This window comes from Melospiza georgiana, chromosome 20, assembly GCF_028018845.1.
Source record: "Melospiza georgiana isolate bMelGeo1 chromosome 20, bMelGeo1.pri, whole genome shotgun sequence".
In the NCBI taxonomy this organism is placed as follows: Eukaryota; Metazoa; Chordata; class Aves; order Passeriformes; family Passerellidae; genus Melospiza; species Melospiza georgiana.
This window is the reverse complement of record NC_080449.1, coordinates 2,075,581-2,089,969: the sequence shown is the minus strand read 5'-3', so window position 1 is coordinate 2,089,969 and position 14,389 is coordinate 2,075,581. Positions and strand designations below refer to the sequence as shown.

Here is a 14,389-nt window from a genome sequence, read left to right as displayed (position 1 = left end):
GGAGGCACCTGCAGGGGAGCAGCGCCAGCGGATGGCACTGTGCTCCCGGGATGCAGGGAGCAGGCACTGGCAGCTGGGGAGCAGCGGGGATGTGCAACTGGGGTTTGAGGTGTCCGGGCTGTCTGGCGTTTTATCTTTATCTTCTTTTGTGATGGGACCGTGCAGCTGCTGGAGCAGCAGTGAGAGCTCTGAGAGTGCAGTGAGAGCTCTGAGAGTGCAGTGAGAGCTCTGAGGGCTCCCAGCTCTGCTCCTTGTGGGCCACGTGGCGTGGGGACATGGGAGGGTTCAACACTCCCACTCAGGGAGTTCCAGTGAAGCTCAGCAGCCTTGTCCCCTTCCCAGAACCCCTCTGAAGGCAGCTGTGGCTCCATGCCACCCTCCACCTGGGCTGTGCCAGAGCTGCCAGAGCCCTGCTGGCTGCAGGAGCCGGGGCACGGTGTGGGGAAGGGTCTGGGGACCAGGGGAACACCGTGTGGGAAGGGTGCTGGCTCTGGGAGGACGTGCCATGGGAATGCCCTGGATCAGTGCTGTGTGGGAAGGGCACTGGGTGGCAGTGGCCCTGGGAGGACGTGCCATGGGAATGCCCTGGATCAGTGCTGTGTGGGAAGGGCACTGGGTGGCAGTGGATTTGGTGTGAGGAGGGCACTGGGGTATTTGGTGAGGGGAGGGTGCTGGGTGCTGCTGGATTTGGAGTATGTGGGAAGGGTGCTGGGTGTTTCTGCTGTGGGAAGGGCACTTGAGTGTCAGTGGAAGTGGAGCAAGAAGGACTCTGGATGGATTTGGTGTGGGAAGGAGACTGGGTGTTCTGGTGTGGGAAACGTGCTTGGTTTGGGGAAGGACACCCTATTCTGACGTGGAAGGACAGTGGGTATTGTGGTGTGGAAGGACACCCTGTTGGGGTGTGGAAGGACACTGGGTTTGGGGTAGGACACTGTGTTTGGTTTAGGACACCCTGTTGGGGTGTAGAAGGAAACTGTGTTTGGGGAAGCACACCCTGTTGGGGCACGGATGGGCGCTGGGTTTGGGTAGGACACCCTTTTGGGTGTGGTAGGGCTCTGGGTGTTGTGGTGTGGAAGGACACCCCATTGGGGTATGGAAGGGCGCTGGGTTTGGGGAAGGACACTGGGTTTGGGGAAGGACACCCCATTGGGGTGTGGAAGAACACTGGATTTGGGGTAGGACACTGGGTTTGGTGAAGGACACCCCATTGGGGGGTGGAAGGACACTGGGTTTGGGGAAGGACACTGTGTTTGGGGAAGGACACTGGGTTTGGGGTAGGACACTGGGTTTGGGGTAGGACACCTGTTGGGTGTGGAAGGACACTGGATTTAGGGAAGGACACTGGGTTTGGGGTAGGACACCCCATTGGGTGTGGAAGGGCACTGTGTTGGGGAAGGACACCCCGTTGGGTGTGGAAGGACACTGGATTTGGGGCAGGACACTGTGTTTGGGGAAGGACACTGTTTTTGGGGAAGGACACCCCGTTGGGGTGTGGAAGGGTGCTGGGTTTGGGGAAGGACACTGTTTTTGGGGAAAGACACCCCATTGGGGTATGGAAGGACACTGTTTTTGGGGAAGGACACCCTGTTGGGTGTGGAAGGACCCTGGATTTAGGGAAGGACACTGTTTTTGGGGAAGGACACCCCGTTGGGTGTGGAAGGACCCTGGATTTAGGGAAGGACACTGTTTTTGGGGAAGGACACCCTGTTGGGTGTGGAAGGACCCTGGATTTAGGGAAGGACACTGTGTTGGAGAAGGACACTGTGTTTGGGGAAGGACACCCCGTTGGGTGTGGAAGGACTCTGGATTTAGGGAAGGACACTGTTTTTGGGGAAGGACACCCCGTTGGGTGTGGAAGGACCCTGGATTTAGGGAAGGACACTGTTTTTGGGGAAGGACACCCCGTTGGGCGTGGAAGGGCGCTGGGTGCCGCGGCACAATGCCGGGATTCAGCAGACCGGGGGTAATGCAGCGCGAGCGGGGCTGCGAGAGGCCCTGAATAGGCCAGGCTGTGCTGGAGAAGAATGAGGGGTAGGCAGAAGGCAAGCTAGTGTTTCATGGTCATCTTATGTTACACTTCAGCCTTTCAAAGAGTGTCTGGGGCTGCTTGAATGAACCTCTCTTGCACTGCGAATGCGGGAGCCCGCAGACAAAGGGGACTCTTGTCACTCGCAGGCCCCTTTGGGGAATAAAAGCCATTGTCACATGAACAGGGGCAGTCTGGCAGGCTGTGCATGCTTCAGTGCCCCATGATATCGCTAAGTCTCAGCAGAAATCACATTCAGGGCCCTGTCAGCTTTGATTAGCGGGGTCTCATGACTTAATGTGCTGCGATATTTCATGTCTAAGGGTGGCGGCTGTCTTTCTGGGGGATGAATGCCCTCTATTGTCCACTGAGTTATTTTATTTACATTTTTTAAACAGCTTATAAAGGTAAAAAGATAGCTGTGCTTAAAGAAGAAAATCAAATTCCTTTGCTTCTGGATCAGCAGTGAGTGCTGCTCGGGTCAGATACAGTGAAACTTGTTTTCACAGTCAGCATCAAAGTTCTCGTCTTGTTTAACAGCTTTATAGTAAATTCTGAACAGGTGGCAGTGGAGCTGGGTTTAGGAAGGAAACAATAAATAATCTTTTTAGCCTCTGACAAGCAGAAATATTCCTGGGCCTGAGAGACCTCCCACTCCAGCCTCTGTGTCAGTGATTCGCAGAGTTTCTCTCCCCTTCATCACTTTGGTTCTTAAAAAAGAATATTGGGTTAAGCCAGTAGTATCTTATATTTAACAGAATTTTCAGTTATTGTCTGTTTAGATTTCTCTGTTTTCAAAAGCAGAGTATATTTTTTCATCTAATGTTTTATCCATCAATTTCTAGAAATAATGAAGGCTTGTATGTTAAATGTGGTTCATGTTTGCTCTTTCAATTAAGATAACATGGGTTATCTGGTAGAGTTCAGTTAAAATTTGACATAAACTATGTTGGAATACCCAGAGAAAAAATTGTGTAGACAGAGAATTGCAGGTCTTGGTCAGCAATACTGCTACAGACATAATAGAAATGGTGATTGACCAGAGTTAAAGGAGCACAAATTCTCAGAAGTGAAAAATGCCCATCATAACCTTCAGTTTCAGTGCAGGGATTTTGTAACCAGAGCCAGGGGTGTTGGTGTTTGTAGCCCTCCTTCATCCATGGTGCTGGACTACACACCGTGTATCTCTGCAGATCTGTCAGCAGAGATCAGTGTTAGCATTGATTGAGCACATTAATGGATAATCAGATTTTTGATTCCTCACTCTGGCTCTTTCTGAGCTGTTCTCAGGCCAGGGAAAATGTCTCTGATATTGCTTCTTATCTCCATTCACCACCTTAATTATACAAAGGCATGTTCAGCTCTTACTTTTTTTTAAAGTGTGTTCATTTGTATTTCCTTTTTTCTTTTAAATTTAAAATCATATTGGCTCAGAAGCCCAAGGAAAATGTTACAGCAGTTGTTTCACCCATAAAGATGTTGATGTTTCAGTATCCACCCCTTTTTCCCCTGAGCATCCCCTGCTGCTGCTGCAGAGGCACGTGGCCTGCCCGCTGGTGCCCCAGCCCAGGGCCATGGGCCACGCTGCCCTTCCCGGCCTCCAGAGCCACCTCTGCCCTGGGCTGGGCCTGGGCAAGGCTGGGAGTCATAAATGAGATGGCAGATTGCTGCTCCTACTGCCAGAATGTCTGGGCTCTGGGACAGCCCTGGGGATGTGCAGCAGATCCGGCTGTGCAGGGTCTGGGTCTGCTGAGGTGGGCAATGCTCAGGGAATGAGCCAAGCAGTTAAACCCCACCTAAAAGTGCTGAGTGACCTGAGGGACACAAATCAGAGAGGTCAGGCTTTAGTTCCCTCTTCCCCTCATCTGTGCTGATTCCAGCCTGCGCTTGTACTTCTCTCCCTCTACCTCAAATTCTTTGGCTGGGAATAACCTGTCACTGCTCCGTGTTGATGGTCTCACTCTGCCCTGGTTCCCTGAGTGTGGACCTGAGGAATGCTGTGTTTCCCTGGTTTCTGCAGACCTTCCCACAGCCAGCTGTGTATGAAGTGCCCTTTGAGCAGGAAGCAATCAACCATCGAACCTGATGTCATCCCCTTGAAGTGATGCACTCTGAGAGCTCAGCAAAGCTGATTAGCCTCAAGTTTGAAATGAGTGATTCCCAAACACAAAACAGATGTGCCCAATGATTAATACCTGGTGTGCCTTTTACTCAATTATTTCTGCCATTATCTAGGCTTTGATCACTGTGATTTTCTTGGAGTTGACATTGGTTCCTCCTCTGCAAAGTCTCCTTCTGTTGTTTTGTTTATTCTTTGGGTTTTCAGAAATTCCCTCACCGTGTGTTCAGAAATAGTGCACTCAGTCAGGCACAGCCATCTCTGTGTTTGTGCTGTCCCAGCTCACGTGCAGCAGAGCCCAGAGCAGGAGTCATCAGCACCCACTGGTGTCTGTCCTGCCTCAGCACTCCAGGCACTTCTCCTGCACGAGGCAATTCCTCTGCTGCAAACCCCACCGTGGGAAAACTGCAGAAATTGTCAGTGCAGACACCACCCAAGTGCACATGCCCTTGCAGATAAGATCTTGTGTGGCTTCCTGCACCTCGTACTGTACGTGGAAAGAATAGTCATTTTTCGATGAGACAGAGCCAACTGCATTCAAAACAAGCCAGGAGGAGCAGGTATTGGTGCAGGGTGTCTGTGCTCCAGAGCACTCCCCACTTTCCCATGCTCGTGGGTTGCATTTGCGTGACTGCAGGAGAGTTCTGCTGCTCGTGCCTGGGCCTGAACGTGTCAGGTTTAGGAAACTTCCCCCATCCTTTGGTCAGTGCACCTACACCTGGGTTAGGTGGAATTTAGTGTCATGTTGCCTAGCTTTCAATTGTGCCCCAGACTCAACCAGCCCTCTGCTGTATTTTAGGGATTTATCCTTGGCATACAAAACTATTAGAAAATGTCCAGATGGGATTTTTGCATTCACCATCATTGAGTCAAACAATGGGCCAAAGCTCCCCAAGGATGAGGAGACTCAGGGGCTTGGACAGAGTTGGATCAGGCAGTGGCCATCAGCTTTTCTCCTGCCCTAAGCAGTGCATGCAGAGCATTGATCACATCCTGCTCCCAGGCACCCTTGGGGGTTCAAGGCAAGAGAGGCACCAGCCTCCCCCAGGTTTGTTGTCATCTGTGGGAGTTTAGTACAGGTTGAACATTTTTATGTGCTTCAATAATGATAATTATTGCTGTTATTAGATTATGCTAGAAACTCTCTGTGGATGAAACATATTTTTGTGCAAAGGCTCCTTGTACCACCAGCCATGACAGTAATATTCTCTTTGGGGTTTGAGGGAGTGTGTAGACCCTGATAGGTGTCAATATCTCAGCATTCCCCAGAGCTTGCCCATATTCCTGCCTCGGGTTTTGGCCCTTTCTGACCCGCTGGTGAAGCCGGGGGTTCCTGCTGCCAGGATCTGGGCAGCCCTGCTGATCCAGCCCGAGGATGGATGCTGGGACTGCCAGATTCCAGCTTGCCTGGCTCGCCCTGCAGCCCGGCGCTGCACAGGGCAATGCTGGCTCTGGCTGGGGAGGGGGTTTCTCACCGTTCACTTACAGCCTGCTCGCCCTCGTTAAAGTGTTTGTTTTCCGAGTCAAATGAGCCTGCGAATGAGGTGTTGCTTTGCTGGAGATCTTATCGGCCGTAAACAGACTGTTAAAAATAGGGTCCTTTTACACAAAACTTGGTTGTGGAGTGAAACAATTCAAAACACGATAATAACAAAACAAAATCTTAAAATAGCTCGGAGTTGAGACCACAGACACAGCTGCCAAGCACTTTCATCTTTATTACAGTTACTCATATCTCTTCTCTTACTATTCCCATTGTAAACAGGCTGATGTTATCTCTGCTGGCCTCCTGCTCAGCCCAGCCCCTGGAGCTGCACCCTGATCCAGCCTGGTGCCTGTTTCTAGGGCCCAGCTCACCATTCTCCTTGCACGTGTGGCTTCAGGCATGGAGCGGGCAGGTGCCCTGCTGTGGGAGTGTTCCCTGTTCTGAGAGTGTTCCCTGTTCCGGGAGTGTTCCCTGTTCCCAGAGTGTTCCTGTTCCCGGAGAGTTCCCTGTTCCCGGAGTGTTCCCTGTTCCCAGAGTGTTCCCTGCTCTGGGAGTGTTCCCTGTTCCCAGAGTGTTCCCTGTTCCCAGAGTGTTCCCTTTTCCCAGAGTGTTCCCTGCTCCAGGAGTGTTCCCTGCTCCGGGAGTGTTCCCTGTTCCCGGAGTGTTCCTTGCTCCAGGAGTGTTCCCTGTTCCCGGAGTGTTCCCTGTTCCCAGAGTGTTCCCTGCTGTGGGAGTGTTCCCTGTTCCCGGAGTGTTCCCTTTTCCCAGAGTGTTCCCTGTTCCCAGAGTGTTCCCTGTTCTGAGAGTGTTCCCTGCTCTGGGAGTGTTCCCTGTTCCCGGAGTGTTCCTTGCTCTGAGAGTGTTCCCTGTTCCCGGAGTGTTCCCTTTTCCCAGAGTGTTCCTTGCTCTGGGAGTGTTCCCTGTTCCCAGAGTGTTCCCTGTTCCGGGAGTGTTCCCTGTTCCCAGAGTGTTCCCTGTTCCCAGAGTGTTCCCTTTTCCCAGAGTGTTCCCTGTTCCGGGAGTGTTCCCTGTTCCCGGAGTGTTCCCTGTTCCCAGAGTGTTCCCTGTTCCCAGAGTGTTCCTTGCTCCAGGAGTGTTCCCTGTTCCCGGAGTGTTCCCTGTTCCCAGAGTGTTCCTTGCTCTGGGAGTGTTCCCTGTTCCCAGAGTGTTCCCTGTTCCGGGAGTGTTCCCTGTTCCCGGAGTGTTCCCTGTTCCCAGAGTGTTCCCTTTTCCCAGAGTGTTCCCTTTTCCCAGAGTGTTCCCTGCTGTGGGAGTGTTCCCTGTTCCCGGAGTGTTCCTTGCTCCAGGAGTGTTCCCTGTTCCCGGAGTGTTCCCTGTTCCCAGAGTGTTCCCTGCTGTGGGAGTGTTCCCTGTTCCCGGAGTGTTCCTTGCTCTGGGAGTGTTCCCTGTTCCCAGAGTGTTCCCTGTTCCCAGAGTGTTCCCTTTTCCCAGAGTGTTCCTTGCTCTGGGAGTGTTCCCTGTTCCCAGAGTGTTCCCTGCTGTGGGAGGCTCTGCCATCAGCACCATCTCTCTCCCTGCTCCATTGCCTGCTGCAGCTGGAGGATGTTCAATTGCTGTTACAAACCAGCTTATGGGCCAGGCTGCCCAGAGCAACGGAGTCGTCATCCCTAGGGATGTTCAAAACCACGTGGGGATGTGGCACCCGGGGCTGTGGTTTGGCGGTGAACGCCGTGGTGGTGCTGGGTTGATGGTTGGGTTTGGTGATCTTAGAGGTCTTCTGCAGCCGTGCAGACTCCATGAATCTCTGTGGGACTGGAGCTCCTGTGTCCTCCAGGCCTGCTGTGGGGGAGCTGTGTCTGCCGGCCCTGGGCAGGGAAGGGACAAATGAACATCTGTTGCTCTACACCCTTGGGGATAGGGTGGAATATCCAACCAGGGAAAGAGGAAAACCCAACCTGACACCACACATGTTCATCTGATTAAGTCACCTGTACAGTTACTAGAGCTGGAGATAAACCTCTGCCATGTAGATAACAGTGCTGCAATTAGGTTAATCTGAACATTAAAAAGCCATTAGGGAGCTGTTGGATGTTGCAGTTAAAACTAAGGCTACAATAGGAGGTACTAATGAGATCAAATGATGAAATAAGGCCTGAAGAGTTGCAAATATTTTCTTCTCTCTTTTTTTTTTTTTTTTTTTTTTTTTTTTTTTTTTTTTTTTTTTTTTTTTATGATTTCTTTTGATTCAGCTAACTTGAGGAGCTGGGAGGAAAGCAAAACCAGCTACCAAAGCTTTGGAGACCCAAACCCCTTTTCCACATCCACACCAAAAATAGCAACCTTCATCTTGAGAATAATCACTCAGCTTGAACATTGTGTTGTTAAACTGATAATGTGAGAGGAAAGAAGCAGCTCTTTGCCTGTGAGTTGTGGAAAGTTACAAAGTCTGGAGTTGGAGAGGTTTGGTTGAGGTTTAGCTGGGCCAAGCAAAGCACCTGTGTGTTTCTGTTCAGTCTGTGTTAATGATGATTCCTCTTTTTGTCACTTAAAATTCTTCTCTTGATTTCTCTTTTGAAGATGAAGCCTTGACTTCCAATGAAGCAGTGTTAAAAAAAAAAACAAACCACGCAAACTTCCCCGAAACCAAAACCAAACCTAAACCAAAACAAACAGAAAAGACTGTTTTCCCACCTCTAAGTGGGGCAGTAGGGTAGAGCAGCTGAATTTCCATGGCTTGTGTTGGTTCTCTGCTTTTGCACACTCAATGTGATGCAGTGGGTGAAATACAGGCACCAATTCCCCAGAAAGGAACACAATCCACTGCTGCTGCTGAGAGCAGGGATGGGCTGTGAGGTGCCTGGTGCTTGTGTGGCCCTGCAGGACATGTGTGCCAGCAATGAGGTGAGTTCAGCTGGCACTTGAGTGATCACAGGAAATTCATTTCAAGGCATGTGCCTGCCCCCACTTGGGTTATTCTGTCTTTTTTCCAGAAAAGTTCCATGCAGGTGACATGTAATGGTGGGGTTTTCTTTCCCTGGGGAAATACACACTTGGTACTGCATTTTGTTTATGTGTTATGGGGTTTATAAGGAAGATGGGGACAAACATTTTAGCAGGGCCTGGAGTGGTAGGGAAAGAGGTGATGGTTTTAAACTAATAGAGAGGAGATTTAGATTAGATATAAGAGATTTTTTTTACAGGAGGGTGGTGAGGCCCTGGCACAGATTGCTGAGAGAAGCTGTGGCTGCCCCATCTCTGGAAACATCCCAAGTCAGGCTGGACAGCAGCTCTGAGCAACCTGATCCAGCTGAGGATGTCCCTGCTCACTGCAGGGGGATTACAACTAGGTTGCCTGTGAAAGGCCCCTTCCAACCCAAACCAATTTACTATTCTATATTCCAACGTGTATCCATTTTGACAAATGTGTCATTTTCCTGGTCTTTCTCTCAAATCAAAATCAATCCCCAAGAGCAAGGAAACCTATGGAAGAGAAGAGCTTTTCCTCCAAGCCCTACCACGCTGGTTTTATCCTGATGTGAATAAACAGGTGCTTGTGAGCTCAGTGGATTCCATCACATTGCTGGTCAGTTCTGCACAGGTGCTCTGCCAGGATCCCAGGTGTCTTTTCAGCCCTTTGGGAAAATGCAGCCTGACTTGGCAGAGGTGTTGGAAGGACACTCCATGTCCAACCTCCTCACTCCTGGTTCCCTCTTCAGCTCTGACACACAGAGGTGCTCCAAGGCTCCTTCCCCAGTTTCTGGCACAGGGCACTTCATTAAAGCCACCCATTAAGTGCTTATTGTGTATTTGGGATCCCAGTAGTTCTCACACACTACAGAAATGAGACACTCTCACCTCCTTTGAATCCTAATCTGTGCTTCCCAAGCAGTGCACAGTTAGAGCTTCATCCATTCCTGTGGTCCCCGGCTGGGATGGCACAGGCAGGGGCTGAACCAGCTCTTCTGAGTTTGAGTTCCTGCAGGTTCTAGAAGATCCTGATTTGGATCAGTTTGTGAACGTGGCAGGTCTTGGCTTATCAAAGACTCAGAGATCCCATGAAAGGGAAAAATACAATTCTTCCATCTTGCTGCCTGTGGTGACCCTGGGTGCTTTCAGGGCTGTGGAATGACTCAGGAATTAGAGAAACTGTAACCTTTTGATTTCAGGGTGTTTAAAATCTTGAGTTGCTTTCACAAAATGCAATTGTTTTACCAAACTTCAGAGGCAGAGCAAGAATGATAAGGGTGGCTCAGAAAGGTATGGTGGGTCAGGTGTTTTTACCATGACATTGATAGGAAATATCTATCCCAGCTGGTTTTGTCCAAGTGCTTCACTTGCTTTCTGCCCAACAACTTGATCTTTAATTTTTGCTCCAGAGGCTGTTGATCCTCAGATATGCAGCTCTGCCAGGAGTGTTCTTGTACTTTTGTGGAATGAATGTGGCCAAATGTTTGCAGGATTTGTGCTTGACAACATTACATAAATAATTAATACATTAAAAATGTGTATAACAGCATTTTTATTTCACTTTGAAATAATGCCCATTTATTCACTGTAGGGTTCTGCTAAATACACAACTTTTTTCATGTTTTCTAGGCAGCCGTGCTGAGTATTAAGCTGAAATTACAGCCAGATCAAGATGTAGAGAAGGTGAGTCATTTTCTCTGCAGGCTTCTCTGTCATCAGATCCACCTTTTGTTAGCAGGAGATCCATCAGGGCCCTCCAAGTCCTGCTGCCTTTCACCTGAGGCTTTACTCCATTCCCAAGAAGTCCCTGTTGTGTGGTTGATGTACCTTTCCATCAAGGTTAGGCACAGAGTGTTTTATTAGCCCCCATTACACATCTTACCTGGTTTTTCTGGCTGCAGCCCCTCTGTAACAAGTCCTGGCTGTGCTCATCACTGAGGCAGAGATCAGTACTCTGCTGCACTGAAGTTTTGCTGATATTTGTGTTACAAATGTCACAGCACTCCTGTAGGCAGCACTGGTGGCTTGGGCAGGGCTGGGACTTGCTCTCCTTCTCCATGGGGATCAAAGACAGGTGCTTTAACATAATTCCTTCTCCTAGATGTGTACCCCACTACTGCTCCAGGATAAAGCCAACTTGGTGGAAGAATATGTGGCAGAATATCCCGAGCTCCAGAGGAAGCTCTTGCAGACCCTGGACACATGGTGTGAGCCCAGCTTCAGTATCAGGGACATCATAAGGTAGGAACACTTGTCTTTCTGAACAGCTGGGGCCAAGGTGCTGCCAGAGCACTGTGTGTCTGTCCCCTGGCTGTTTGTCTGTGGTCAGAGCAGTGTGTCTGTCCCCTGGCTGTCTGTCTATGATTGTGTCCCAGTGTAAGGGAGTGCAATATATTGACTCTGGCTGAAAAAGGGAAAATTCTGGTGGCTGTGTCAGAGCCTTCTCCAATGGCCCAGGCTGTAGAACAGAGGAATCCTTGCTATTGACAGATGCTGCATTGCTGCCAAGATGAAACCTGTGCAGGACACCCAGCAGCAGAGCAGCATCAAAGCTTCCCGGGGAGGTTGGAGCAATCAGCCTCTTCTGCTTTGCTGCAGACAGGGGTGACTTTCAGTATTGGTTGTACAGGTTTGGCAGGAAGATAACACTGTGATGAAGTGGCAGAAAAACAAGAGATGCAAGTGGTTAACCTTCCTGTGCTCATCAACTCCTGGTGTGTGTTTTCACTTCTGAATTGCCTCTCATTCGAATAACTCCTGTCACTCAGAGCCAGCAGCACAGTCAGAGTCACAGTGTAGCTGCAATAGCTGCTGATAGCTCTGAAAAAGACATGAAAAGGAGTTGCTCACTTTCTCTTTCTTTAAAATGAGCCTCTGGACTTGCTTCAAGTGGTTGACTGAAATTTGTGTGGTTGTGCTGTTGGCTTTTCACTGTATCTTGGGAAAGGCAGGGCCTGTCCTCCTCAGCATCCCGCAAACCCCAATCCCTGTGCTGGTAAATGTCTGCTGTTTGGGAAACATCCTTTAGATGATGCCACAGATGTGTCTCTCTGGTGTTGTTACAGACCATATCAAGGCCTGTCCAAGTGCAAACCCGAAAGATTGAACCGCAGAGTGCTCAGTAAGCTCATCTTCAGGCTCCTGGAGAGATTCAACGTTGACTCAGGTATGGGATATTACAACATATTGGGGACTTATCTCAGTAATAAAGAACAAAGTCAATTTGTCTTCTTCCATGTTCATCAAGGAATCTTTGCTGTCATTTATCCTGGGGAATTTCAGGGTTTAATTAATGACATTGAAAAAACAAAGCTGGCAAGTTATGGGAATTATCACTTTGTGCTGTCAAAGAATGAAGTGCTGGTGACTAACAGGCTGCTTCTGCCATGATCTGAAATAAATCCTGACCTCAGCATGGCTCTGCATAAACACACCATGGTCAGCTCTGAGTTATGACTCCATTCCTCTCACATAAGAGGCAAGTCATTATTCACTGGGGATCTGTTTTCTTGAGCTGTGGGTGCGTCAGCTGGGAGGAGATAACCCTTGGGAAGCAAGAGCCTCAAGCCCTTTGTATTCTTTGCATAAACTAGGGTTGGTGGGGGGAATTTTAAGGCTCTTGCAACCTTACAAGAGAAGTGGCACATTCTCCATCACTTCACCAGCAGCTCTCTAACAAAATCTGCTTTGCTTTGGTTCTTAGTGGGCACTGTTGATTTTTTCTTCTCTTTGGGGCCTTGCACCAGACCCTTTTAGGTGCACCATTAGCTTTTACCCTGCAGAGGTTCCCATCATCAACCCAAGGTATGCAATTCTCTTTTCTTGGACTGAAAAGGGTTTTCTAACCACAAATTGTGGGCTTGTTACACCTGTCAGCAACACTATTGCATATTAATCTTCCCATCTTCAGACTGGTGTTCAAAAGTTACCGAGATAAACCATTCAAACCCTCACTGGAAGAGAAGTGAATATGTTGAAATCCAGCACGTTCATGTTAGAGCTGAGACATATGGGAATGATTTATTTAGAAATTAAAAGCTTCCCAGGAGTTCATTAGTTTTCAGTAGTTTTCCCTCCTTGACAGGGTTGGGCATTCAGTTGGCTGTGTTGTCTTTGATGATCTGCAAAGAGGAAAGTGTTGTTCTTCTTTCCTTATGAAAGCTCCACCAAGGGCATGATATAATGGTAGAGGTGAAGTCATGTAACTGTTCAGATGCAAAATCCTGAGAAATAATAATTGAAGAAAAGAAAAATCTAGAAGAGGAGCATGTGTTGGGCTCAGGTGCACTCCATGGGATGCAGTGTGCTTTGACCTAGTGATGCTTTCCAGATGTTGTAGCTGCTGCTAATGGCCAGATCTTTGTAGCCCTCCACAGCCATTCACTGGTGAGGAGATTCCTTGGGGTAAATACAGATCCCATTCCTTCCAGACAAATGTCCTTCCAGATAAAGGTCCTTCCAGATAAATGTCCTTCCAGCCCTGTCTCCCATGCAAACTGCAGTGTCTGCAGTGCAGGACAAGGCCTCGCTCAGGAGGGCTGCCCACCTCTGCTGGTGTGAGAGGGGATGTGGGCACCTGTTTTGGACTTCAGCTCAAGCCAGTGCTGGGTGACTCCCACAGTCCCAGAGAGGACAGTAGGTGTTTATTTTTTGCATCATAGCACGAGCAGGAATTCCCACATTGCTAAACTGTGGCTGTCAGTCTCCTTTGAAGTGCTTTGGAGGGGATGAATACCTGCAGAGGAATTGCTGCCTTAGTGCTGGGCATGCTGGAACTGAATTGGGAAATGCTAGCAGCTGGAATAATGTGCCTTTCTTTGTCTTCCCATCTCCCCCTTCCTTTCACTCAGAATTTCTGAGTGTTCTTTCTCCATTCTTTAGTAAAAGTAACTCTGACTGGAAGGGAAAATTACACAAAAAGTAAGCAGCCTGGGCAAAGCATACAGATAAAAGAAACCCTCATTTCTCTTGTTCTGAGCAGCTCCCCCCGATGCTGGTGGTGAGGCAGAGCTCACACTTGTCACCTCACCTGGGCTTGTCTGGTGCTGTGGCTGCTTTTGGTCTCCTCCCGTGACTCCCACTCGCTGTGAGAGCCTGAGAGCAGCAGCAGGGAGGGAAGTGGCTTTGATGAGAAGGGCTGGAGCAGGATGGGGTTTCTGGGTATGAGAAGGCAAACTTGTGTGTGACTCAGATCTTGCAGTTCCAAACCGACTTGGAGATTTCACTGCTTGAGCTCACTCTTGCCCACTCACAGTAAATCACACGGAGGTGTCCATCAGCAACTGAGAACACTCCTGGGAACTGCCAGCCCTGAATTTCAGAGCCAGATAGGAGGTGGCCCAATTAAAAAAAGATCTCACACCTCAGGGAAAAAAAAAATAAAGCTGTCCCCTTAGATTTGTCCTCCTGTTCTTTTTCAGAGCTGTATTTTGGTATTCCTGTCAAGTCCCAAACAGGGCATGGGAAGTGGGCTGAATCCCAAAGGTGTCCCAATAAACTGTGTGTGGATTTCATTTAATTACCCAGATTGGGGGAGGAAGAAGCTGGGCAGAAGTGGTGTGTGATTGAGGAAACCGAGGTTTATAGAGTCTTTCCTCACACCTGGGTCAGTGTGCTCGGGCTTAACGAGCTTGTAGCTTTTCCAAGCTAATTACTTAATAGTGTTTGGAGGCCCTGTGAGATCGACTTTACAAATGCAAGTTTCAGTCAAAACAGATCTCAGAGGTGAGGGAACAGCCCTGTCCCAGGGTTGGCATGGTTGAGTCTGTTCCCTGCTGTGGTTTGGCACAGCCAGGACACAGAGACAGCTCAGTGATGTTTTGCGTGGACA

General features: G+C 49.2%; 1 protein-coding gene across 7 annotated transcripts in view; it reads left to right on the top strand.

Annotated features, from left to right (window-relative positions):
* EXD3 (exonuclease 3'-5' domain containing 3) overlaps positions 1-14,389 on the top strand; it is a 256,141-nt gene that overhangs the window by 85,017 nt on the left and 156,735 nt on the right. For all 7 annotated transcript variants that reach the window (XR_009115427.1, XR_009115428.1, XM_058037917.1 and 4 more), the window contains 3 exons: positions 10,189-10,242; positions 10,661-10,800; positions 11,625-11,725. Coding sequence is in view for 5 of the 7 variants with exons in the window: in XM_058037917.1 (XP_057893900.1) it covers positions 10,189-10,242; positions 10,661-10,800; positions 11,625-11,725 (295 nt within the window). In the remaining 2 variants the exon portion in view is untranslated. The remainder of the gene's footprint in view (positions 1-10,188; positions 10,243-10,660; positions 10,801-11,624; positions 11,726-14,389) is intronic.